Below are 25,473 nucleotides of genomic sequence, written 5' to 3' on the forward strand. Positions count from 1 at the left end.
GGGTGTATTATTACGAATTATTATTATTAATGGTTGGGGAAGGAGGCGAGTGGGTGGCGAAAATGGGGGGCTCAGCCTGGACGCCGATGTCACGCAACGGCTCTGGCTTCCCCGCACCTTTCTCCCCGCAGCGCGATGCGGGTCCGGCGGTTTCTTAGGACAGTTAAAAAAAAAACAAAACACCTCCATTAAAGACGCAGGGGGCTGGGCGGGGGTGGGGTGCAGGAGGTGAACCCCGGGGACTGGAAGGGCGGGCCGGGTCCCGAGGGCTCCGGGCTCCGCGGGCCCGCACGCGGCCGGCGTGGCCGCGGCGCCGCCTTGGGCTTCTGCCAGCGGCGGCCTGCGCGGCGCCGGCGGCCGGTTGGCAGCGCGGGGGCCCCGCTCGGCTGAGCCCGCGCACTTCCGGCGCAGACCCCTCCCACCGCTCCCCACACGGTGCTCCGTTTACCCCCCGCGCCCCCCCCCTCGCCCCGCTCCCCGAGACCCGCGGCCCCGCCGAGGGACGCGCAGCCCGGGGCCGGGGTCTCCGCCCCGCGAGGCCAGCGGCGCCCAGCTGCGCAGGGCGTGGACGGAGCCGGAGGGAGGGCGGGAGGCTCCCCCCCTCCGACTGCAGCAAGTGCCCCCCCCAAATGTATATTCTCATGTTTTTAGACTCCCCGGACGCCCCGAAGGCTGCTGCGCTGCGGCGCCCGGCCTCCCCCACGCGGAGACCCCGCCTGCGACCGCCTCACCAGCCGCCCGCGGGGGCCCGGGAGCCCCAGGCCGCGCCGCACTGCCGCGGAAGGGGGAGGGCGGGAAGGACGGGAGGGGGGGAGGGCGGCAAGAATGGATTGGGGGAAGGGGGGATGGAAAGGAAGAGAAAAAAACCCCCGAGGCATGCAAGCGGCTCCCCAGCCAGCTGTTCCAGCCGCCGCTTCCCTGGCGCGGGCCGGGAGGTGCCATTCCCCCCCCCATCTTTCTCACCACTACCTGCCCCCCCCCCCACCGGCCACAAGCACACATTCCTCCCAACCTCCCCGCGGCGGATCCGCGGCCTGTAGGGGGGTAGTAGGGGGAGCTGGGGGGAGGGGGAGGCCTGCAAGTTTCTAACCTTGTTCTTATAAACAAACCCACATGTGCAGCTGCCGCTGCTGCAACTCACCCCACAATCCCGGATATAAGTCCTGCCCCTTTAAGAGGGGAAAAAAAAAAAAGCTTCCCCCGCCTGCCTCCCACCCCACCCATCCACAAGGACCTTTGTCTCCCCACCCCCCCTTGTCAGTCGGCCCCGCCTCCGCGTCCACGCCCCTCGGGCGCCGAGCAACCAATCGGCGGAGAAAGCCGGGCCGACCGCCTTACGTCATCAAGGTTGACCAATGGCAGAGCACGTTGGTGGGAGGCCTTGCGGAGGGCGCGCCCGGAGGAAGAGAGGCCGGAGAGCAGCAGTTCGCGTATAAAATGGAGACCGCTGGTTGCTCTGCCGCCGCCGTGGGCAACAGCGACCCGGGAGTGCAGCGCGACTACACCATGGTGCCGGAGCGGCTTCAGAGACGCGAGCAGGAGCGGCAGCTAGAGGTGGAGAGGCGGAAGCAGAGTCGGCAGAACCAAGAAGTGGAAGAGGAGAAGAGCAGCTTCTTCACCTCCACCTTAGCCCGCGAGCGGGCGGCCGTGGAGGAGCTTCTGCGGGGCGACGAGGCGGCCGAGCGGCTGGAGGAGGCGGCCGAGCGGCTGCAGGGGCTGCGGAAGCTCCTGAACGATTCAGTGCGGTTCCTGTCTCCCTACAACCTGCGGCAGGGCCAGGAGACGCTGGTCCAGCTGCAGGCCGCCCTGGCCCAGCGGCGCCAGAAGCTGAAGCCGGAGAAGCGATTCGCGTTCAAGGCCCGGAAGAGCCCGGCCGCTGGGGCCGCGCGGGTGGAGGCGGCTCCGGAGGCCCCGGCGCCCGCGAGCGCCCTGTCCTCCAAGGACGACGACGAGGCGGCTTCCGAGACCACCTGGGCCTGTGGCTTCTCCAACTTGGCGTCCCAGGTCTTGGAGAAAAGAGGCGCCGAGCTGCACCAACGCGACGTCCTATTGAGCGGTCTGAGAGACTGCACGGTCAAGCTGTTGGGCAACCCCAACACTTTGCGACTGGCCCAGGCCCACGGCTGCCGGGTGCTGTGCGGGCCCGTGTCCACCTCCGTGTTCCTGGAGAATTGCACGGACTGCGTGCTGGTCGTGGCCTGCCAGCAGCTCCGCGTGCACAGTACCGAGAACACTCGCATCTTCCTGCAGGTCACCAGCAGGGCCATCGTAGAGGACTGCAGCCGGATCCAGTTCGCCCCGTATACCTGGAGCTACCCCGGAATCGAGCAGGACTTCCAGAGCTCCGGGTTAGATCGGAGCAGAAATAACTGGAACGACGTGGATGATTTTAACTGGCTGGCCCGGGGTGTGGCCTCCCCGAATTGGAGTATTCTTCCCGAAGAGGAGCGGGAGATCCCGTGCGACTAGACTGAAGCCGGCGCCCCTGGTCTTCACTCCTAACCAAATACACTCCTCGTGGGAATGGCTGCTGCTAACAAAAGTTTATATATTGTTGTCATGTTGTGTACATTTACGGTATTTTCGTGCTTGAGATCACAGGAGGCCCCTAACTTGTGATCCAATAAATTCATGATGATTCTAACGCGTTTTATGAACCTTTTATTACGGTAATCTGAAGCAATAGCAGAGGACTAATGATTTTAGATCACCTTTTTAAATGGTGGTCCACTGGGGCTTGTCTACTTTTTCAGTTTACTTCCTGGTTTTAACTTGAATCTAGCCTTTTTATTCCCCCTTCCCTTTTTTCTGTGCCAGTACAAAAGCTTGAACTCTGACCCTTGAACTCTTGTTATTTGCCAGTCCTCAAGGCTAGCACTCTACCACTTGAGTCAGAGCGCCACTTCCACCCTTTTCTGTTTATGTGGTATTGAGGAATCCAGGGCTTCATGCTTGCTAGAGAAGTACTCTACCACTAAGTTACATTCCCAGCCCCGCCCCTCCAACTCTTGATTAGCTTTTCCCGCACAGGGGTGGCCCTCTACAATGAGCTACACCTCTAATTACAACTTCCTGCTGGTTAGAGTTGAGTCACCCAGATTTGTTTGGGCCAGTTTTGAGCTCTGATGTTCAGATTTCAGTCACCTTAGTAGGGAGAGTTAATGCTTGTAATACTGGTAGGTAGTATCCTACTGCATTCCTGAGAAGGCTCATCAGTTAAGACCCACTAGCAGTGTCTTGGGAAGGCTGCTTATCAATGTATAGAGTACTGTCATTTTTGGATCTTTGCCAATCTGATAGTTGGAAAATGTTATCCTCCTTTAGTAGTAATTGTAATAATCTCCTAATTTGTCTTTCTAAACAATTCTGCCTGTAACTATCAATTTCCTCTCCCTCTCCCTGTCCTGAGACTTGAATTCAGGCCTGGGTGCTGTCCAGGAGCATTTATGCTCAAGACTAATGAGCACAACTCCACCTGTGGCTTTTTGGGGGCAGTTAGTTGGAGATAAGAGTCTCCAGGGCTTTTCCTACCCAGGCTGGCTTTGAACAATGACTCTCAGATCTCCTGAGTAGCTAGGGTTACAGGTGTGAGCCACATTGCACCTGGCCCAAATTCACTTTTTTTTTGTTGTTGTTGTTATTCATAGGGTTTGAACTCTGGGCCTGGGCGCTGTCCTTCAGCACTACAGCTCAAGGCGAGTCCTCTATTGCTTGAGCCACAGCGCCAGTTCCGGTTTTCTGATGGTTTATTGGCCATAAGAGTCCCATAGACTTGCCTGCCCAGGCTGGCTTTGAACCGTGATCCTCAGATCTCAGCCTCCTGAGTAGCTAGGATTATAGGCTTGAGCTACAGGTGCCCAGCTAAAATTCAGCTTCTTAGGGTTTGGGAAGGTGGCTCAGTGGTAGAGTATTTGCCTGGAATGCAAGAGGCCCTGGGTTCTATTCCTCAGCACCACATAAGCAGAAAAAGCCGCAAGTGGTGCTATGGCTCAAGTGATAGAGCACTTGCCTTGAGCTGAAGAGCTGAGGGACAGTGTTCTGGCCCAGATTTCAAGCCCCACCACCGCCCCCTCACCCCCCAAAAAAATCAGCTTCTTAAAGTATGTGACAATGTAAAGCCTCCCCGGGGTTCCAACTCCCCTAGTACCCCTTAGCCTGGGAGAACAGCCCTCCACACTCACGTGGCAGCCTTCTGTCCTTACATCCACTGTTTGATCTCAGGTCATGCTTCAGCCAGTCTGAACTAATTCATCAAGCACACTGTAGCAGGCCAGGCCCTGGCAGGAAACAGATGTCACACTCCAAGTGGGTAATTTGTAAAGAGCTTAATACAGGAAGTATTTACAAAGCTGCGGGCAGAGTTTAGGAAAAGCAGTAAGAGATGGTGCAATACCAGCATCATCCCTAAGGGGCAAAACTATTAGTTGAACAAGGACTGAGCTCAAAGAGGAGAGGGAGGGAGGGGCCGGGGAGAACACTACTCCACAGGTGGAAGATGGCAGCCAATCTACATGATAGGTAGAGAGCCAGCCAGGGGAGAGCCCTGGGAATTGAAAAATGCCTCTGTTATTTACTGCTGCTTTCCACTGGCTGAAGCCAGTTGGAAATTTTTTTTTTGGGGGGGGGGTCTAGGTACTAGGGCTATCCTTCACCTTTTTCAATCAAAGCTGGTGCGCTACCACTTGAGCCACAGCTCCACTTTTAGCTTTCTGCTGCTTAATTAGAGGTGAGAGTCTCATGGACTTTCCTGCCCTGGCAGACTTTGAACCTTGATCCTCAGATCTCAGCCTCCTGAGTGGCTAGGATTGCAAGTGTCAGCTGTAGGGCACTGCCTTCTCTGTCACTCCACACCGTGTGGGTCCAGGTGCACAGCCAAAATTGTGTACAAACCAGGTGTGAAGCCCCTCATCTGGGAAGTCTTCCAGGGTTTCCTGCAGTTTCTGAAAATGAAGCATATTTTGAGATAATATAAGCAAGAAAGGAACGTGAAGGGGCTAGTGAGGAGAGGGCACAGTTTTTGAGAGAAAGGCAATGGTTTGAAGACATGTCCCAGTCACCAGCGTTCATGTGCTGGCAGAGCCGGAGGGGCAGGGACTGCGCATGACTCTCCAGTGTGCTGGAATCACGCCTTCATCTCCGCAAAGCCAGAGTTCAAGAGGAGGGACGTCAGAGCAAGAACTTGATTATTTTTTTTTTGGGGGGGGGTCTGGTTGTGACAGCCTGACCACTGTCCCTCAGCTCTTCAGCTCAAGGCTAGTGCTCTACCACTTGAGCCACAGCGCCACTTCCAGCTTTTTTCTTTTTGCTTATGTGGTACTGAGGAATCCAACCCAGGGCCTCGTGCGTGCAAGGCAAGCGCTCTACCACTGAGCCACCTTCCCAGCCCAGAGCAAGAACTTTAAAGAGACAAATGACTACCATATAGAGAAAGGAGAGGTGAAACCCCAGTAATATAACAGGCCCAAAGAATTAAAAGCTATCATCTTTGAGAGGGGAGGGAGGTGAGTCATGGCCTTTCTCCCACGTTTAGATACTGAAAGCCTTCAAAGCTGCTCTTTTTTTGGGGGGGGGGGGTTGGTCTTGGGGCTTGAACTCTGGGCCTGGGTCCCATCTCTGAGCTCTTCAGCTCAAGGCGAGCGCTCTACCACTTGAGCCACAGCGCCACTTTCAGTTTTCTGGTGGTTAATTGAAGAGTCTCACAGACTTTCCTGTGCGGACTGGCTTTGAACCTTGATTCTCAGATCTCAGCCTCCTGCGTGGCTAGGATTACAGGCGTGAGCCACTGCTGCCTGGCTGAGCTTGTTTTTTCTCTTACCTTTGTTGATCACTTGACATCCTCAGGGAAGCTGGCTGGACACAAGGTAACCATCTCTCATCTGTTAAAGCCATTCTTGGTTGGGCCACTAGGGGGCGTCCACAGGCTTGGACTAATTGCTTCTCAACTTTGGGGTCAGGAGAGAAAGATGAGTGTGTCCTAATCCAGTTATTCTAGAAAACCTAGTTAAATTTTTCCTCTGGTTTCCTTCATCAAGTGTGTCTTCCTCTTCTGATTTTCTCTCATCCACATGCATCCTCAGCTAGGCACCAGGCACGGGTGGCTCACACCTGTAATCCTAGCCACTCAAGAGGCTGAGACCTAAGGATCATGTTTCAAAGCCAGCCTGGGCAGGAAAGTCCATGAGACTTCTTTTTGTTGGTTGTAAGGCTTGGACTCAGGACCTGGGCACTATCCTTGTGCTTTTTGGCTCAAGGCTAGCACTCTACCACTTTGATTTTTTGTTTTTGTTTTTGTTTTTTGCCGGTTGTGGGGTCTGAACTCTGGGCCTGGGTGCTGTCCCTCAGCTCTTCAGCTCAAGGCTAGCGCTCTACCACTTGAGCCACAGCGCCACTTCTGGCTTTTTCTGCTTATGTGGTGCTGAGGAATCGAACCCAGGGCCACATGCATGCAAGGCAAGCACTCTACCGCTGAGCCACCTTCCCAGCCCCTCTACCACTTTGAGATACAGTGCCTTTCTGGTTTTCTGGTGGTTAATTAGAGATAAGAATCTCACGGACTTTCCTGCCCTGGCTGGCTTTGAACCAAGATTCTCAGATCTCAGCCTCCTGAATAGCTAAGATTACAGGCATGAGCCACCAGCATCTGACTAAAGATTGTATGTGGAGAGAAAAATCAGGGGAGGAAGACACATATAATAATTCAAAGTGCAAAACATCCTGGAAAAGATAGAGCCAGCGGTGGCCTGAGACCTGAGAGAGTGGGGTGAGAGGAAGAACAGGGGCGTTTAGAGCAGAGGAACCATGTTCTGTGTGATATGGTCATGGTGGTATGGGATATTATGTGTTTGGTAAAACTCTCAGGACTACACCAATGCAAGCTATTACTGAAGGGGAAACTGGTTGGGGTGAGGGAATTTATGAAAGCTCAGCATTTCTTTTCAACTTTGTGTAAATCTAAACTGGCTCTAAGAAATAATTAAAAAATTACAAACTAAACTGGATACCAGTGTTAGGTTTTTAAAAAGAGGTGACCGAGTAAGAACTGAAACTGTACCACGCACGTGGTATTCAGGTAAGGGTTTATTCAGTAGACCTGCTTGGACCAGGCAAGGGTGGCACTCCACGTGGCTGGGAAAGGCCTGGGAATGAGAGAGAGCTGGGAAGAGAGGAAAGAGAGAGAAAAGAGCAGAGAGAGGGGTAAGAACAGTAGCACTCACGTGGTATTCAGGTAAGGGGTAGACCTGCTGGGACCAGGCAAGGTTGGCACGCCACGTGGCTGGGAAAGAGAGAGAGCAAGAGAGCAAGAAAAGAGCAGCAAGAGCTAGAAACGAACAGAGAGAGAAAAAGGGGGAGAGTCTGGGCCTGGGCTAGCCCTTATGTAGGGTATGGGTGGGGAAAGGTGTGGCCACATCAAATTCAGATGTGACCTCTTCCAGGTGTCCCAGTTGCCTAGGTAACGCAGGTACTGGGTGGAGACTTTGCTGCGAGGAGGGTGGAGTCTGCTCGCCATCCAGGAGCGGACCTTACAACCAGTAGCTTACGTCTATAATTTTAGCTACTTAGGAAGCTGAGATCTGAGAATCACAGTTTGAAGATAGCCTGGGCAGACACTTATCTCCGATTTCCCACCAAAAAAGCCAGAAGTGGAGGTAAGGATCAAGTGGTAGAGCACTAGTCTTTGAGCAGAAACTCAAGGACAGGGCCCAGGCGGTGACGTCAAGCCCCAGGACTAGCACACACAGACACACAAAGTAGACTCATCGAGTATGCACATCTCCATTTTCACTATCTTAAACTCTTTAGTGACAGAATTTGGACATGTGTTCAGGGGAATAGATCAAATTTGAGCTGCTACTGTTTAATTTGCATTTCCCTGCATACTACTGAGGTTATTTCCAGATTATTAGACTTTTCTAAGTTTTGCCATGAATTACTTGTTCTGTCTTTGGCCTATTTTCCTAGATTTTTTTTTTTTTCTGCCAGTCCTGGAGCTTGAACTCTGGTCTCTGTCCTTGAGCCTCTCTGTGCTCAAGGCTAGCGCTCTACCACTTGAGCCACAGCGCCACTTAAAGCTTTTTCTGAGTAATTTATTGGCAATAAGAGTCTAACGACTTTCCTGCCAAGGCTGGCTTCAGATCAGCCCTCTGAGTAGTTAGAATTACAGACGTGAGCCACCGGTGCCTGGCTCTTTTTTCTTCCTTCCTTCCTTCCCTTTCTCCTCTTTCTTCTCCCCTCTTTCCTCTCTCTCCTGCTTCTCCCTCCCTCTCTCCCTCCCTTCCTCCCTCTCCCTTTCTCTGTCTCTATAGTGCTGAAGATCAAACCTAGGGCCTTGCACATGTTAAGCAGGTGCTTTTCCAGAAAACTGAACCCATGCTGATTTTTGATCTTCTGATTGTGGATTTGTGGGGTATGTGTGTGTGTGAATATCAGGATTTCAGCTCAGGATCTCAGGATATTTTTTTTTTTTGGTCAGTCCCGGGGCTTGAACTCAGGTCCTGGGCCTGTCCCTGAGCTTCTTTTGCTCAAGGCTAGCACTCTACCACTTGAGCCACAGCGCTACTTCTAGCTTTTTCTTTTTCTTTCTATTTATATGGTACTGATGAATCAAACCCAGGGCTTCATGCATGCTAGGCAAGCACTCTACCACTAAGCCACTAAGCAAGATTTTTATGACAATTTTTCCTCCCTTTTCTTTTCTTTCTTTTTTTAATTAAGGGAGATGGAGTTTGAGCTCAGGCCCTCTACCACTTTGAGCCACACTTCTAGCCATACCATCTCTTTTTCTTTTTCCTCTTTCTTTCTTTCTTTCTTCTCTTCTTTTTCTTTTCTTTTTTTTTTTCCTTTTTTTTTTCTTTTTTTTTTTTTTTGACAGTCCTGGGGCTTGAACTCAGGGCCTGGCCACTGTCCCTGAGCTTCTTTTGCTCAGTGCTAGCACTCTATCAGTTGATCTACAGTACTGCTTCTGGGCTTTTTCTGTTTTTGTGGTACTAAGGAATCAAACTCAGGGCTTCATGCATGCTAGGCAAGCACTCTACCACTAAGCCACAGAGCCAGCTTCACTTCTTTCTTTTTTTGGGGGGGGGGGTCCGGTCATGGGGCCTGAACTCTGGGCCTGGGCGCTGTCCCTCAGCTCTTCAGCTCAAGGCTAGTGCTCTACCACTTGAGTCACACTCACCACTTTTTTTCTTTTTGCTTATGTGGTGCTAAGGAATCAGACCCAGGGCCTCATGCATGCAAGGCAAGCGCTCTACCACTGAGCCACCTTCCCAGCCCGCTTCATTTCTTTTTAAATTTGGATTCTGATGCCTTTCCTCCCACAGAAAGTTCTGAATTTTGGGGCTGGGAAGGTGGCTCAGTGATAGAGTGCTTGCCTTGCATGCATAAGGCCCTGGGTTCGATTCCTCATAAGCTAGAAAAGCCAGAAGTGGCACTGTGGCTCAAGTGATAGAGTGCTAGCCTTGAGCTGAAGAGCTGAGGAACAGCGCCCAGGCCCAGAGTTCAGGCCCCATGACTGACAAAAAAAAAAAAGAAAGAAAGAAAGTTCTACATTTTGAAGTCACTGCTGAGAAATGGCCTTCAGGACAGGCTGTCCCGGAGCCAGTCCACCAGGGGCAATCCGTTCCTGGGGCCAGCTTCCCATGTTCTGCTCTTGATTGCCGAAGCTGCCTTCACAGCTCTCTGGTTCCACGTGTCCACCGAGGCTCCTTGGTGTTCTGAGCCCGCACAGCTTTATCTAATGGGATGAAGCTGGTTAAAGAGATTAGCAAGAACCTTGAGGATCCCATTTGTAATCTGCCCTATTCAGGCAGTCCCTGCTTAGCTGGAAGGGAGCTGAAGGAACAACACCCTGACCAGCCCTTGCTAGCAGCGCTTACTCAGTCAACAGGGGGTCCTAGGTTGGGGAGGGGAGCCCCCAACATGGGCAACCCTCGGGACAGCTCCCTGCAGCTCAGACCATCGGCTCCCATTCCAAGGCCCTGAGTGGCCAGCCCGAGCTCACAGAGGCTTTGAGCAGGGGCTGTGCGCGCCAGACCACCCGGCCCGCGCTTGACAAAGATGGCTCTGCTCAAGGTCAAGTTCGATCAGAAGAAGCGGGTGAAGCTGGCCCAGGGGCTGTGGCTCCTGAACTGGCTGTCGGTGTTGGCTGGCATCATCCTCTTCAGCCTCGGGCTGTTTCTGAAGATTGAACTGCGGAAGAGGAGCGAGGTGATGAATAATTCCGAGAGTCACTTTGTCCCCAACTCCTTGATTGGGGTGGGGCTCCTGTCCTGCGTCTTCAACTCCCTGGCTGGCAAGATCTGCTACGACGCCCTGGATCCTGCCAAGTATGCCAAGTGGAAGCCGTGGCTGAAGGTGTACCTGGCGGTGTGTGTCCTCTTCAACGTCCTCCTCTTCCTCGTGGCCCTCTGCTGCTTCGTGCTGCGTGGCTCTCTCGAGAGCACCCTGGCCACGGGCTTGCGGAACGGCATGAAGTACTACCGGGACACAGACACGCCGGGCCGCTGCTTCATGAAGAAGACCATCGACTTGCTGCAGATCGAGTTCAAGTGCTGCGGCAACAATGGCTTCCGGGACTGGTTTGAAATTCAGTGGATCAGTAATCGCTACCTGGATTTTTCCTCCAAGGAGGTCAAAGAGTGAGTCCAGCCCAGGGGTCTGGGGGAGGAAGGGAAATAAATGTGGGACCATGGGGACCCAGCACAACTTAGAAGGGGCTCCTGAAAATGGCAGCTGTAGATGATTCCCTCTAGGATCTGGCTGAGATGACAGGAAAGGGGGCAGTTGTCTAAATGGCCCTCAGAGGCGGCTCCAGGAGGGAGATCCACTCGGGAAGGGGCAGACTGCAGGGGGGAGGCTGTGCCCAGACATTTACTACTTGTCTTATTCAGGCCTAAGAGGTGAGGTTAGCCCACTAGTTCACACTTCCTGGTGTGTTCCCCGGTTTCCCAACCTCTCCACCCCATCCCCTTCTCCCAAGGAGTTTTTCCTGGATCCCGTGCAATCCGGTCCATACCGTTCCTCCCTGGATAGGGCCAGGGGTGAGGACAGCCCCAGCTGCTGTGGAATTCCTGGTGTGTGAATGAATGAGCTGGTGACCTTGAGCAGGTCTCTGGCAACTCGAGGCCTCTGCTTGGCCACCTTTCAAGGGATGGTTCTGGAACAGGTTGATCCTAGCTCTGCTTAGAGCCTGGTATACAGTAGGTGCTCATTTAATGCCAGTTGGTGTTTACTTTTGAAACACAAGGAAATATTCCTAAAGCCTTCTTGGCATATGGCAAATGAAACCCATGGAGGGCTCTGGGTTTGGATTCTACCAGAACTCTTATCTTGTATCAGGAGGGATCTTTTTTTTCCCCAGGGCAGCACAGCTTGCCTGAGCCTGGGGCGCTCTCTCTCCCTCTTCTTTCTGTCCAGCTCTACACAGCCCTGGGCTGACATCTCAGTTAATTTTCCCTCTGAGGCAGTCTGGTGAACCCCAAGGGGGACTCCAACTTGAGGGGTACATGAGCAGCAGAAGATGGCTTGAAGCGGAGATGTGACTGAGCCCCAAAGAGCTGGCTGAGCCGCTGGGGTGGAAAGGGCAGTGCGCGTGAAGGTCACCACGGGGGTTTTAGGGTCTGAGGATGGAGATTATGGCCGCAAATCTCAGGAGGAGAGGATTGTGGAGGGCTCCGCCCTTCGAGGGGACAGGCCCGCAGGCGCAGCACAAGCCACCGCTGAGACTTATTTCAGTTGCCCTTCGAGGGGCTGCGGCCAGGGGCAGGAAGCAGCCCAGAGCGGCCAGGGCCCGGGGCGCAGGAAAGGGAAAGGTTCATCAGTTCCTCTGCCAAGGTTCTTTGCTCTTCAGAAAGCTTTACTGAAGCTCTATTTCTTTCTTTTCTTTTTTCTCTTCTCCCCACCCCCCTCCGCCCCAGTGCTGGAGATCAAATCCAGGGTGCTTGGCATGCTAGACAAGCCTACTCTGCCATTAACATTTTTTTAATTCCAGTCCTGGAGCTTGAACTCAGGGCCTGGGCGCTGTCCCTGAGCTTCTTTGGCTCAAGGCTAGCACTCTACCACTTGAGCCACAGCGCCACTTCTGGCTTTTCCCATTTATGTGGTACTGAGGAATCGAACCCAGGGCTTCATGCATGCTAGGCAGGCACTCTACCACTAAGTCACATCCCCAGCCCCTAAAATATTTTTATTAGGATAAATTAATTGTATTTTTACTATGACATTTAAACACAATCCTCTTTTTTCTTTCTGGGGGACCAATACTGGAGTTTGAACTCAGGGTCTGGTGAGACAGGCACTGACATATTTCCACCCTCACCCCCATACTTTTTTTTCAAGTCCTGGGGACTTGAACTCAGGACCTGGGTACTGCCCCTGAGCTTCTTCCCCTCAAGGCTAGAGCTCTATCATTGGAACTGCAACTCCTTCCAGCTTTTTTTTTTTTTTTTTTTTTTTTGCCAGTTGTAGGGCCTGAACTTTGGTCCTGGGCGCTGTCCCTCAGCTCTTCAGCTCAAGGCTAGTGCTCTACCACTTGAGCCATAGCACCACTTCCAGCTTTTTTGCTTATGTGGTGCTGAAGAATCAAACCCAGGGCTTCATGCATGCAAGGCAAGCACTCTACCACTGAGCCACCTTCTCAGCCCCTCCACTTCCAACTTAATTGGTAATATACTGGAGACAAGGATCTCACAGGGGCTAGAAATGTGGCTTAGTGGTAGAGTGCTTGCCTAGCAGGCATGAAGACATAGGTTTGATTCCTCAGTGCCACATACACAGAAAAAGCTGGAAGTGGCACTGTGGCTCAAGTGGTAGGATGTTAGCTTTGAGGCAAAGCTCAGAGACAGTGACCAGGCCCTGAGTTCAAGCCCTAGGACTAGCAGAAAAGAAAAAAAGCAGAAGAAGAAGGAGAAGAAGGAGAAAAAGGAAAAGAAGGAGAAGGAGAAGAAGAGGAGGAGGAGGAGGAGGAGGAGGAGGAGGAGGAGGAGGAGGAGGAGGAGGAGGAGGAGGAGGAGCCTCATGGGCCAGGTGCTGGTTTGAAGCCACAATCTGAAGCCAGCCTGGGCAGGAAAGTCCCTAAGACTCTTATCCCAATAAACTACTCAGAAAAAAGCCAGAAGTGGTAGCACGCTAGCCTTGAGCACAGAGAGGCTCAGGGACACAAGCCAGGCCCTGTTCAAGCCCCACAACCTTTCCTTCTTGGGCAAACCACAATCCTCAGATCTCAGCCTCCTGAGTAGCTGGGATTACAGGTATGAGCCACCGGCTCCTGGCTCTTCTTTCTTATAAGTTAGGATTACCAGTACCTGGCACTGACTTATTTTACTTGTGCAACCCCACGCCCCTTTGTTCCTAGTGAGGAGATGACCAGTCCTTCCACTCCAGTGACCTGTGGATTCAAGCATGTTTCCAAGCAAATATTTAGTATAATTGAAACGACTTCATTCAGGAGTTGGTGGCTCATGCTTGTAATTCTTCCTAGTAGGAGGCTAACATTTAGAGGACTGCGGTTCCAAGCCAGCCCAGGAAGAAAAGTCTGAGAGCCTTTATTTCCTATGAGTCAGAAAACAGGCAGTCTCCAGTGATAGAGCCCCCGCTAGGAACAAGCAAGCTGAGCAAATGTGAGGCTCTCAGTGCTAGTCACCAGGCTGGAACAAAGACCAACTCCCTCTGTGCCTCAAAGCCCCACAAATAAGTGCCTCAATTTTTTTGTCCCGCCTCCCCTCAATTCACAAAACATATAATGACAATATTTAAAAACAAGCAGGAAAAAGAAATTCAAGCCAGGCATGGCTGTTTCCACATTCGACTCAGTCTTGTTCCTATTTTCATAATCGCAAGGGGTAACTATAGTAGAAATGCAGCCAGGTGTTCTATTTTGCAATCTGATCGTCTAACATTTGCACAGCGTTCGCCACCATCCCGCTTAGTGGTTGCGTCCTATTCCAAGGAATGAATGTGCGTCCTGGGCCAGCATTTCAGTCGCTCTGATTTGCTCCTGTCCGTCTCACTTCTCTTATTTTCCCTTTAGCTGAATTTCTAGGAAGGAGTTTCTGGCTTTTGCCTTCCCAACGCTGTTTAATGTGTTAGTTTTTGGTAGTGTGAGAGTTTCAGCTCAGAGTCTCTCACTAAGCAGGAGTCTAAACATTGAGCAGTCCAAGTGTCCGGTCCTTTTTGCTTTTGTTAGTTTTTAAATAGGGTCTTTTGGTTGGGCCAGCTTGGACTTCAATCCTCCCATTTATGCTTTCCTGTGTAGCATCTTAGATGGCAGGTACTCACTACTGTGCTAAGCTATGGTTTGATAAAGGGGTCTCTACTTTTTTGGTCCTGGCTGGCTTTGAACTATGATCCTCCAGATCTCAACATCCTAAATAGCTAGGAGTATAAGTGTGAGCCACCACACCCCGCTCATGAGTTTATGTGACAGAACCAGCTCTCCAGAAGGCTCCACGGAAGAATAAGTACATTTATCTCCCTTTTGCGAGCCGGGCGTCAGGGGACAGGTCTGTGGTTCTCAAACCTTCCTTTGGACTTACATTAGGGCTGGGGCTCCCTGGAGAGGAGCCAAGCTTGGAGGAGGTGGGCCCCGCTTCTCAGGTGTCACACCTCTGGAAAATAGCCCCCCTCCCCCCAGGGCTGTCACCTTGTTTACTCACAGCCTGCCCTCTTTCCAACACGGATTAGGGCCTCCCAGACCTCTTAAGACAAAGCCTCCGGAGCAGAGCGCCTTAAGTGGTGAGCTATTTACAGCAGCGGCTGTTTCCCAGCCTTCAAACTTGCTCTCTTTGAGGCTGGGGGGGAGGGAGGTGGGGGGGTGTTGGGACTTGCAGGGTCTTCAGCAAGGTGAAGCCTTCTTGTAGCCAGGTAAAACAGCCCATAATCCCAGCATTTCAGAGAAGGAGGCAGGAAGATTTAGAGTTGGAGGCCAGCTAAACTACATTAGCAACACTCAGTAAACAAAACAACCACGAAAGGATTAGTGCGGCGTCCTGCGCAGGCCCCGCCCCAGATGGCCTGCACAAGGCATTCTGTCAGATTTTTCTCCTGAAGAAGCAAATTTAGCAGGTGAATCAATACATCAATAAGGAAAGACTGCTGGGAAGGAGTGGGAGGGGTGATGAGTCACCCGTCAACCCCGCCTAGGCCAGGTGAGTGACAGCTGGGGAAGGGCGACTCCCCGGACCTCCCAGCCTCCTCTGCAACAGGAAAACACTAGACACTGACAGAGCCTGGGTGGCTATGTGCAAGATGCATGGAGAGGTCAGGCGCGGTGGCTCACACCTGTAATCCCAGAATCTTATCTCCAATGAATCACCAGAAAACTGGAAGTGGCGCTGTGGCTCAAGTGGTAGAGCGCTCACCTTGAGCTGAAGAGCTGAGGGACAGTGCCCAGGCCCACAGTTCAAGCCCCATGACCACCACCACCAACAACAAAGATTCAGGGAGCCCGGAGCACTGCAGAGCGGGGAGGGAGACCTAAGCCACGGCCTGAACCCGACAGTCTCAGAGGACATGGCCTGTGGTTGGGGAGCTCGGGTGGCCTGTCCTCAGGAGGCTGGCGAGGAGAGCATGGGGTGAGGCCAGCCCCGGGTGGAGGCCGCTCAGGGCTCTGCCAGCGTCGCCTCGCCACTCCAGGCCTGGCCGACACGTGAGGCACGCGGGGGGTGAGGCAGGAGTTCAAGGTTCGCCCTGGCTGAGGGACAGGGGGAGCGGCGGGGGAGGCCCAGCTTGCGGGGACTGGGAGGGGAAACCTCACCTTGCCCAGGCCAGAAGCTCTGGAGAGTTCCATCTGAGGTCAGGGGTGCGGCCACCTGGTCTGGGCGGCTCTGGTTCTTTGACTTCCTCTAGTGTAGAATCTTCTAGTGGTTTTCAAGGCCCTGGCCAGAGGACTGTGAGTGGAGAAGGGGACCTTCCACCATGAGGTGGATGCCAGCACAGCCACCTCACACAGAGTGTGGAACCCCACTGTTCACAAATGTGACTTAGGGGGCATGGCGGCAGGCACTCAAGCAGGCCCGGGGCGGCTGGCCGGTCAGAAAGGAAAGAAGAGCGGGGAGCGAGGCCCTGCCTGAAGGCCAGTGTGTGGGCTGCTCTTGGGAGTGGCAGGGAGGGAATCATTACACACACACACACACACACACACACACGCACACACACGCATGCACGCACACACACACACACACACGCACGCACGCACACACGCACGCACTCACACACGCTGTTCCTGGGGCTTGAACTTAGGGCCTGGGTGCTTTCCCTGCTTTCTTTGTGCTCAAGGCTAGTGCTCTACCATTTGAACCACACTGCTACTTCTGGCTTTTTTTGTGTAGTTTTTTTTTTTTTTTTTGAGGTAAGAGTCTCATGGACTTTCCTGCCCAGGCTGGCTTTGAACCGTGATCCTCAGATCTCAGCCTCCTGAGTAGCTAGGATGACAGGTGTGTCCCAGATGGAGGGATCATCCTGAGATTCAGTTCTATTACATATGGCCAGGGCAGCTGGCCATGAAGAAAGTAAAGAGTCATAGCCGGGCGCCAGTAGCTCACACCTGTCATCCTAGCTACTCAGGAGGCTGAGATCTAAGGATCTTGGTTCAAAGCCAGGCCAGATAGAAAAGTCCATGAGACTCTTAGCCCCAATAAACCACCAGAAAACTGGAAATGGCACTGTGGCTCAAGTGGCAGAGTGCTGGCCTTGATCTGAAGAACTGAGGGGACAGCGCCCAGGCCCAGAGTTCAAGCCTCAGGACCGACAAAAAAAAAAAAACCAGCGCCACATGCTGAAGACCTCCCTGCCCCGCCCTGGCCCAGGACTGACCCGGGCGCTGGCCAGACTGGACTCTGCTCTCCCTGCACCCACGGCACTGCCTGGGAGACGGAACAAGCTACAGTTCATTCGTGTTGGCCACACCCGCCCACAGCAGGTGCCCTCAAGGACAGGCCCCACAGCTGGCCAGCTGGTGCCACCCACTCCCAAGTGACTGGGTCCCTGCAATGTCACTGGCCTTTCAGGGGAGGGGGCGGGGCAGGAGTCAACCCTGGGTCATCCTGCGCTTATCCCTGCCCAGTGTCCTTGTGCCCAGCCATCTGTTCTGTAGGCAATGGGCCATGTCAAACGAAGCTCCACCTGGTCTGGTGCTGGAGGTGGCTCACGTCTGTGATCCTAGCTACTCAGGAGGCTGAGATCTGAGGATTGCGGTTCAAAGCCAGCCAGGGCAGAAAAATCCCCGTAGGACTCTTATTTCCAATTAACCACTCAAAAGCTGGAAGTGGCGCTGTGGCTCAAGTGGTAGAGTAGTAGTCTTGAGCACAAAGACGCTCAGGAACAGCACCCAGGCCCTGAGTTCAAGCCCCATAACCAACCAAAAAAAAAAAAAAAAAAGAGAGAGAGATGCTCTACTTGGCTCATAAAGTACAAAATGGAAATTAAAACAATACCAAGCTAGGTACCTTTTAAATTTTTCTTGGTGGTACTGGAGTTTGGACTGAGGGCCTTACGCTTGCTAGTCAGGTGCTTTCCCACTGAGCCACATCTCCAGCCCTTTTGGACTGGTTCTTTTTAGGTAAGGACTCCATTCCTACCCAGGTGCATGCTTATCCTTCAGCCTATTTAGGCTTCCCGTTGTGGCTGGGATGACAGGCATATACTACCACGCTCACTGTATTTCCATCAAATGGCGTCTCATTCGCTTTCCTGCCTGGGCTGGCCAGGTTTCCTCCTGATGTCAGCCTCGCAGATCACTGAGACTGTAGATATGAGTCACAAGCACCTGGTTAGATTTTCAATGTTCAAATGTAGGAGCTGTGTGGGTGCGGTTGTGAGGAGAGACTCTCCCGTCCCCGAGGGAGATCGACTGCAGGGACCTAGACAGATCACCCCCCCCACACACACACACACACACAGTGGCCTCTGGAAATTCACTGTCTGGAAATATTTGCTACATGCACAATAACTAACATCCATGCTTGAGTGAGCACAGGGGAAGAACACAAGCATCCTTGGGTACGGAATGGGTAGAACCCAGCAGAAACGCCATGGATTGGTTTGGGAAACCTAACATTTGCAGAACCCGAGCCCAAGCTTCCTGTCCACAAGTGACATCATCATGGCGGGCCCTGGAAGCGGAGGGACAGGACGGGAGGCTTGCATTGTAGTGAAAAGATGAAGTTGTGTGTGTGTGTGTCTAGGTCCTGGGGCTTGAACTCAGGGCCTGGGCACTGTCCCTTACCTTTTTCCTCAAGGCTGGGGCGCTACCACTTGATTCACAGCTCCACTTCCAGCTTTTTGGTGATTAGAGCTGAGTTTCACAGATGGACTTTTCTGTTCGGGCTGGCTTTGAACTGTGATCTTCAGTTCTCAGATTACTAAAGAGAGGGTTAAAGACATGAGCCACTGGTGCCAGTTTCAAAGAAATGTTTGGAACTTTAATTATTTTTTTTAGGGTTTGAATACAGGGCCTCATGCTGCTAGGCCGTTAGTCTACCACTCAGACCATGTCTCCAGCATATGGACAGCATTTATGTATCTATTTTTGCTGGTCCTGGAGCTTGAACTCAGGCCCTGGGCATTGTCCCTGAGCTGCTTTTGCTCAAGGCTAGCACTCTTCCACTTGAGCCACAGTGCCATTTCTGGCTTTATCTGTGTATGTGGTACTGAGGAATCGAACCCAGGGCTTCATGCATACTAGGCAAGCACTCTACCATTAAGCCACCACCTTCCTAAGCCTGGACAGAATTTTAAAGAGTGTGATTACCATGCCAGTGAGCACCACTGAAAACCTTACTTAACAGTTTCATGGTTTTTAATCTTGGGTTGTGCATGTCTGCTGCTATTGAGTAGTGCATGACTCTTGCATAGCTCTGTCACTTAGACAACACCCACACAACACGTGCATAGATCTTAGGTGTGCAACTGGGTAAGTTTTGTCATGCAGACACCAGACAGCCATGCTGAGGCCTGCTGGAGCGCCTCTGAATTCTGCACCATGTGTGGTGTTCTCTAAAGAAACACATGATCAGCTCTGCAGGAGACTGGGATTGGAGGATCACATTTTGAAGCCAGTCAGGAAAGTCCAAGAGACTCATCTCCAATTAACTACCACAAAGCCAGAAGTAAAGCTGTGGTCAAGTGGGAGAATGCTGGCCTTGAGTGAAATACCTAAGGCTGAGCTCCCAGGCCCTAAGTTTAGGCCCCAGGACCAACACCAAAATGAACAAACAAAAACAAGACCACATCCTCACAGATGCAAACATCCCAGTCCTGGGACCTGAACTCTGGACCTGGATGCTGTACCTGAGCTTTTTTTGCTCAAGGCTAGCACTCTACCACTTGAACCACAGTGTCTCTTCTGGCTTTTTTGAGTAGTTTATTGGAGATAAGAGTCTCACAGACTTTCCTGCCCAGGCTTCGAACCATGATCCTCAGATCTCAGCTTCCTGAGTAGCTAGGATTACAGTGGTGCCTGGCTGCAAAGATCCTTTTTTTAAATGGAAGTACTGGGTTTTGAACGCAGGGACTCTCCTTTGCTAGACAGGTGCTCTACCTCTGAATTACATCTCCAGCCCTGTTTTTTGGCTTAGCGTTGGCCTGGGCCATAATCTACCTACCTATTTAGGCTTCCTAGGTGAACATTCAGATTCCCTCAGCTGAGTCTTCCAGACTTTTCTGCCTGGTCTGGCTGTGATCTCCCAAACTCACCTCCCGCATAGTTCAGGGTGGCAGGTGGACTGAGATGGATTGAGATGGATTGCAAACTTTTTTTTTCCCTCCAAGGCTGACTTCGAAGTGTGATCCTTCCAATTTTAGCCTCCCAAGTACCTAGGTTCAAGGCATGAGCCATGGGTGCTTGGTGTGGCAGGGTAAGATTTCTCCGTTTCTGGGTTTTATTTGCCTCTTGGTTTACCAGCCTCTGCCTTCTAGAACATACATTCCAGGAAGGCAGGGATACGGCTGTGTGCTCCTCCCTCCATCTGCGGTGCCAAGAACGGGCTGACGCTCAGTGGCTATGCATGAGCAAGTGCGGGAGTAATGATGCGGGGTTTTTTGTTTCGTTTTTGGTTTTGGTCAGTTATGGGACTTGAACTCTGGGCCTGGGCGCTGTCCCTGAGCTCTCTACCTCCAGGAGAGTGCTCTACCACTTCCGGTTTTCCGGTGGTTCATTGGAGATAAGAGTCTCACAGACTTTCCTGCCCAGGCTGGCTTTGAACCATGATCCTCAGATCTCAGCCTCCTGAGTAGCTAGGATTCCAGGCGTGAGCCACTGGTGCCCGGCTTAAGATGCAGGTTTTCTGGAGTTATGAGGAGCTGGTGCCTGGTGAGAAGTCTGGGAAGGCTGACTCAGGCTGTCTGTCTGTCCTGCAGCCGCATCAAGAGCAATGTGGATGGGCGGTACCTGGTGGATGGCGTCCCTTTCAGCTGCTGTAACCCCAGCTCACCACGGCCCTGCATCCAGTACCAGCTCACCAACAACTCAGCACACTACAGCTACGACCACCAGACCGAGGAGCTCAACCTTTGGTTGCGCGGCTGCAGGGCAGCCTTGCTGAGCTACTATAGCAGCCTCATGAACTCCATGGGCGTCGCCACGCTCCTGGTCTGGCTCTTGGAGGTAGGCCGGTTGGATGTGGAAGAGGGGGCCTGTGGTCCACTCAGTGTAGTGGTGTGGGGCCAGGCCTCAGCCCAGCCTCTGGCTTCATTGTAGGTCAGAGCACTGGACTTGAACCTCAGTGTCTCTACTCATGTTCTTCCTGCCTCAGCCTCCCATTCAGCTGGGGTTATAGGTATGCACCACAATGCCCAGCTCCATCACTTTAATTCTGGGTCAGAACTGGGGTTTGAACTCAGAGCCTTGAGTTCTCATTCAGCTCTCCTGCATATAATACTGGTGCTTTATTATTTGAGCCGCCAGCCCAGATGGAGCCTTGCAGAATTTTCTACCTGGACTGGCTTCAAACCTTGATCCTCCAAGTTTCAGCCTCCTGAGGAGGGAGGATTACCAGTGTGAGCCCCCAATTCCCAGCTTACTTTATTTCAGTAAATTAATATAAAACTTCTACTTAAAGCATACAATTCAGTGACATTGAGCACACTCACAATATCACACAAGTGCCATCTCAAGCTAATGCCAGGACATTCCTAGCACTCAGGGACACACTCGCCTCTCCAGCAGTTGTTCCTTGTTCCACCGCCCTGTCAGCCCTCCGCCAGCTCTCCTTAGTGCTCTGTGCATCCATCTATTCTTGGCATCTCATAGAAATGACCCCACATACTTTTTTTTTTTTTGTGGGGCCTGAACTCTGGGAGCTGTCCCTCAGCTCTTCAGCTGAAGGCTAGCGCTCTACCACTGAGCCACAGCACCACTTCCGGCTTTTTTCTGCTTATGTGGTGCTGAGGAATCAAACCCAAGGCCTCATGCTTGCGAGGCAAGCACTCTACCACTGAGCCAACTTCCTAGCCCGACCCCACATACTTTGAAAGAGTTAATGTTTGGCTTATAATTTAGCTTGTCTTATAGCTTTGTCCCATGCTTCCCGTTTCCGAGAAGGCCTTGGCCGGGTGCTTAGCCTCTCTGGCCAATGAGGGTGATATCACTGAGCTTTGGGGACAATGCATCCAGTAATGTGTACACTGGGATCTTCAGTACATGGGAGCTATTTGGTTTGTGCTGCTTGAGATTCTGACCAGTATGACATGCTAATTAATTTCCTCGTGTGCTGTCTATAAGGCTTAGTTCCTCTCTCTGCAGCTTTGGAACTTGACACGTAGCAGGCTCCCAGTGAATGCATTGAATTGAATTGATTGATTGATTGATTCATTCATTCATTCACGGAAGGGAGAATTCTCAAACACCAATCACATGCCAGGCGCTGTTCTAGGTGCTGAATGACAGCCCACAAGCCCATAGAAGACAAGGTACTGGGAGACTCAGAGCACTAGATTCAAACTACTACTTCTTCTTTTTTGTGTGTGTGCCAGTATTAAGGCTTGAACTCAGGGCCTGAGCTCTGTCACATAGCTTTTTTTTTTTTCTTTTTCCTCCACTCAAGGCTGGCACTTGAGCTATAGCTCCACTTTTTGGCTTTTTAGTTATTAGAGATAAGCATCTCAGAAACTTTTCCTTCAGGGCTGGTTTTGAACCTCAATTCTCAGACTCCTGAGTAGCCAGGACTATAGGCAGGAGCTACTAGTGCATGGCATCTAGGGTCTCTGTTTTTGTTGTTGTTGGTAGTGGTCGTGGGGCCTGAACTCTGGGCTTGGGCACTGTCCCTCAGCTCTTCAGCTCAAGGCTAGCGCTTGACCACTTGAGCCACAGCACCACTTCTGGCTTTTTCTGCTTATGTGGTGCTGAGGAATAGAACCCAGGGCCTCATACATGCAAGGCAAGCGCTCTACCACTGAGCTACCTTCCCGGCCCTGTATTATTATTATTATTATTTTTATTTTTGTTGGTTGTAGGGCTTGAACTCAGGGCCTGAGCTATTTCCCAAACTTTTTTGCCCAAGGCTAGTATTTTACCACTTCAAGCTACAGCACTACTTTCAGTTTTCTGGTACTTCATTGGAGATAAGAATCTCGTGGACTTTTCTGCCCAGGTTGGCTTTGAACCACTATCCTCAGATCTCAGCCTCCTGAGTAGCTAGGATTACAGGCATGAGCCACCAGTGCCTGACAGGTAGGTACACTTGATCAAAGAAAATCCAGACTCTAGAATCCAAATACACATGCTCAGAAACATTAGGCAGAGAAACTTTTTCCTGTGGAAGGAGATTCCATGGAGGTTCAAGCTTTCAGTGCCTTGAGATTTCATAGGAGGAGCTGTGGGTGTGGCTGCTGCCACTCATCTCAAGACATCTAGGGGGGGCGGATCACCAGGAAGGCTTTTGTACACTTAGCGACCAGCAGAGCACATTCACTACCCTCTATTGGTTGTTCACTCCTCACGGCGGAGTCTAGGGGGTGAGGAAGTCCAATGAGAGCAGTTTACTGCTAGCTTAGGACCAGACCCTGCCCACCCGCTAGGAGAACAGAATCAGTGGGCAATGGAGTCCCATTGGCTGTGTCTCAGCTCACTGCTTTCTAGGAGCCTGGCTCACTAGGATGGCTCCCAGGTACAGAGTGAATGCCCCTTGACTTCCCCAAGGCCTTTAGTGGAGAGAGCGATGATGGGCACATGGGCCCAGGCCTGTGACAGTATTCCACCTTAGCCTTGAGCCAGTCAGGAGATAACATCTCACTTATGAACCAGAACTGGAGGCATGGCTCAGGTGGTAGTGTCAGCTATGAGCACAAATCTGAGCAAGAGTGTGAGGCACTAGTTCAAGCCCTAATATTGGCACAAATCAAACCAAAGCAAACCAAAGGGAGGACCATGACCAACTGTGAAGTTCACACTGCGGCACGTCTCCTTCAGGAAAGCCAAGAAGCCAGAGCGGACAGCCTCCCTGTGAGGACCTCCTGGAAGGGGTGACTTTTCCCACTGTTAAAATAGTTTACTAAGCCTGGTGCCAGTGGCTCACGCCTGTAATCTTAGCTACTCAGGAGGCTGAGATCTGAGGATCCTGGTTCAAAGCCAGCCCAGGCAGGAAAGTCCTTGAGACTCTTTTTTTTTTTTTTTTTTTTTTTTGTCGGTCGTGGGGCTTGAACTCTGGGCCTGGGCGCTGTCCCTCAGCTCTTCAGCTCAAGGCGAGCGCTCTACCACTTGAGCTACAGCGCCACTTCCGGTTTTCTGGTGGTTTATTGGAGATAGGAGTCTCATGGTCTTTCTTGCCCGGGCTGGCTTTGAACCGCGATCCTCAGATCTCAGCCTCCTGAGTAGCTAGGATTACAGGCGTGAGCCACCAGCGCCCGGCTTGTCCTTGAGACTCTTATCTTCAGAAAACCAGAAGTAATGCTGTGGCCCAAGTGGTAGAGCACTAGCCTTGAGCACAAAAGCTCAAGGATAATTCCCGGGCCCTGAGTTCAAGGCTTAGGACTGGCATCAAAAAACAACAAAACCAAACCAAAATAGTTTCCTAAATTTCCATCTGATAATAACCAAATCCAAAACTTGGTCAGGTGCTGTCCTCAGGTGCTGCTATGATAAATGGTTCCCAGAGCATTAAAGGAGCAGATCCTCACTGAGGTGCTGTGCCCCTGGGCGTGCTCCAGGAGCTGGGGTACTGGCTAAATGAGATGCACCAAGGGTCGGCCGTTCTTCCTGGAGAGCAGCTGGGTCCATTCGCACAGGAAGTACAGAGTGCAACCTGGTCCTTGGTGGAAATGGGTGAACACAGCAGAAACAGCTTACCAGGTTAAGAAGCATGCCGCGTTTTCTGTGGCGTGGGGCGGGCACAGGAGGTGAGAGGCTGTGCCATCTGCAATCTGCAAACTGGAGAATAAGGGCATGGTCAGACAAGTGCCAGGCTGGGCTCCGAGCCAGGCATTCTTGGCATCCGCTGCCACAATGAATGCTAGCGCACAGATCCACATGATCCATTACTGGAATCCATTCATCACCACACTCACCAAACAACAGGCAAGGAAAGAAACCACACTCCACCATAAAGCCTGCAGAAAACAGCTGACTTTAGTTTTCATGCCAGTACTGGGGTGTGAACTCAGGTCCTGGGCACTGTCCCTGAGCTCTTTTGCTCCAGCCTAGAACTCTATCACAGCTCCACTTCGGATGTTCTGGTGGTTTATTGGAGCTAAGAGTCTCAAGGACGTTCCTGCCTGGGTTGACTTTGAACTGTGATCCTCAGATCTCAGCCGGCTGAGTAGCTAGGATTACAGGCGTGAGTCACCATGGCCAGCCCAAGCAACAATACTCTTGACAGATAACAGTGGATGGGTATAAGCACTGAGTGGGGACAGGAGGGCTGTGGCTCCCACAGAAGCCCTGGTGGATGGAGTGGGAGAAGTGGGGATTCCTAGATGAGGCTGGAGAGGAGGCTGGTACCCTGAGCACTGGGGCCAGGCGAGGGTGAGGGGGTCAGGCTGTCACCAATGCCGACATCGTGGTGTCGCCCTTTGTTTAGGTATTTTCCTGGGCCATGGGAGACACAGGCTGGTGGCTCCCAGCTCTGACTCTAGCATCTAAGTCTGCTTCTCCCCCGCCCCCCCCCCCCCCAATCCCGTCTCCCAGGTGAGCATCACGGCCGGGCTGCGGTACCTGCACACGGCCCTGGAAGGCGTGTCCAACCCAGAGGACCCCGAGTGCGAGAGTGAGGGCTGGCTGCTGGAGAAGAGCGTGCCCGAGACCTGGAAGGCCTTTCTGGAGAGCTTGAAAAAGCTGGGCAAAGGCAACCAGGTGGAAGCGGAAGGCGCAGATGCAGGCCCGGCCCCCGAGGCTGGGTGACGGCCCCGGGGCCTCTCCCCTCCTGAACACTGAGTAGCGGACTCCAGGAAATGTGGAACCCCCCCTTGTCCAACTCAGCGTCTGCTTCTCCCGGGAAGGCTGGCCGTCCGACAGACCCTCTGGATGGTGGGATTGCAAGTCCCAGGTCC

The 25,473-nt window shown here is 52.4% G+C and overlaps 2 protein-coding genes across 2 annotated transcripts; both read left to right on the top strand.

Moving 5' to 3' along the window:
* Window positions 1-1,266: 1,266 nt before the first annotated feature.
* Window positions 1,267-2,644, top strand: Tbcc (tubulin folding cofactor C). Its single transcript, XM_070023728.1, has one exon. It carries the CDS (start codon window positions 1,438-1,440, stop codon window positions 2,467-2,469), a length of 1,032 nt encoding a protein of 343 aa, XP_069879829.1. The 5' UTR covers window positions 1,267-1,437; the 3' UTR covers window positions 2,470-2,644.
* A 7,409-nt stretch (window positions 2,645-10,053) lies between these two features.
* Window positions 10,054-25,346, top strand: Prph2 (peripherin 2). Its single transcript, XM_070023346.1, has 3 exons — window positions 10,054-10,634; window positions 20,350-20,596; window positions 25,112-25,346. Exons 1-3 carry the CDS (start codon window positions 10,054-10,056, stop codon window positions 25,322-25,324), a joined length of 1,041 nt encoding a protein of 346 aa, XP_069879447.1. The 3' UTR covers window positions 25,325-25,346.
* Window positions 25,347-25,473: the final 127 nt, after the last annotated feature.

The sequence above is a fragment of the Dipodomys merriami genome, unplaced genomic scaffold (genome assembly GCF_024711535.1).
Source record: "Dipodomys merriami isolate MVZ:Mamm:240054 unplaced genomic scaffold, mDipMer1.0.p SCAF_16, whole genome shotgun sequence".
Taxonomy (NCBI): domain Eukaryota; kingdom Metazoa; phylum Chordata; class Mammalia; order Rodentia; family Heteromyidae; genus Dipodomys; species Dipodomys merriami.

Bases quoted from the DNA above. Each gene is read 5' to 3' on its own strand.
- Tbcc (XM_070023728.1), top strand. From the start codon at position 1,438: ATGGAGACCGCTGGTTGCTCTGCCGCCGCCGTGGGCAACAGCGACCCG.
- Prph2 (XM_070023346.1), top strand. From the start codon at position 10,054: ATGGCTCTGCTCAAGGTCAAGTTCGATCAGAAGAAGCGGGTGAAGCTG. The intron at 10,635-20,349 runs GTGAGTCCAGCC...TCTGTCCTGCAG, and splicing joins TCCTCCAAGGAGGTCAAAGA to CCGCATCAAGAGCAATGTGG. The intron at 20,597-25,111 runs GTAGGCCGGTTG...CCCGTCTCCCAG, and splicing joins TCCTGGTCTGGCTCTTGGAG to GTGAGCATCACGGCCGGGCT.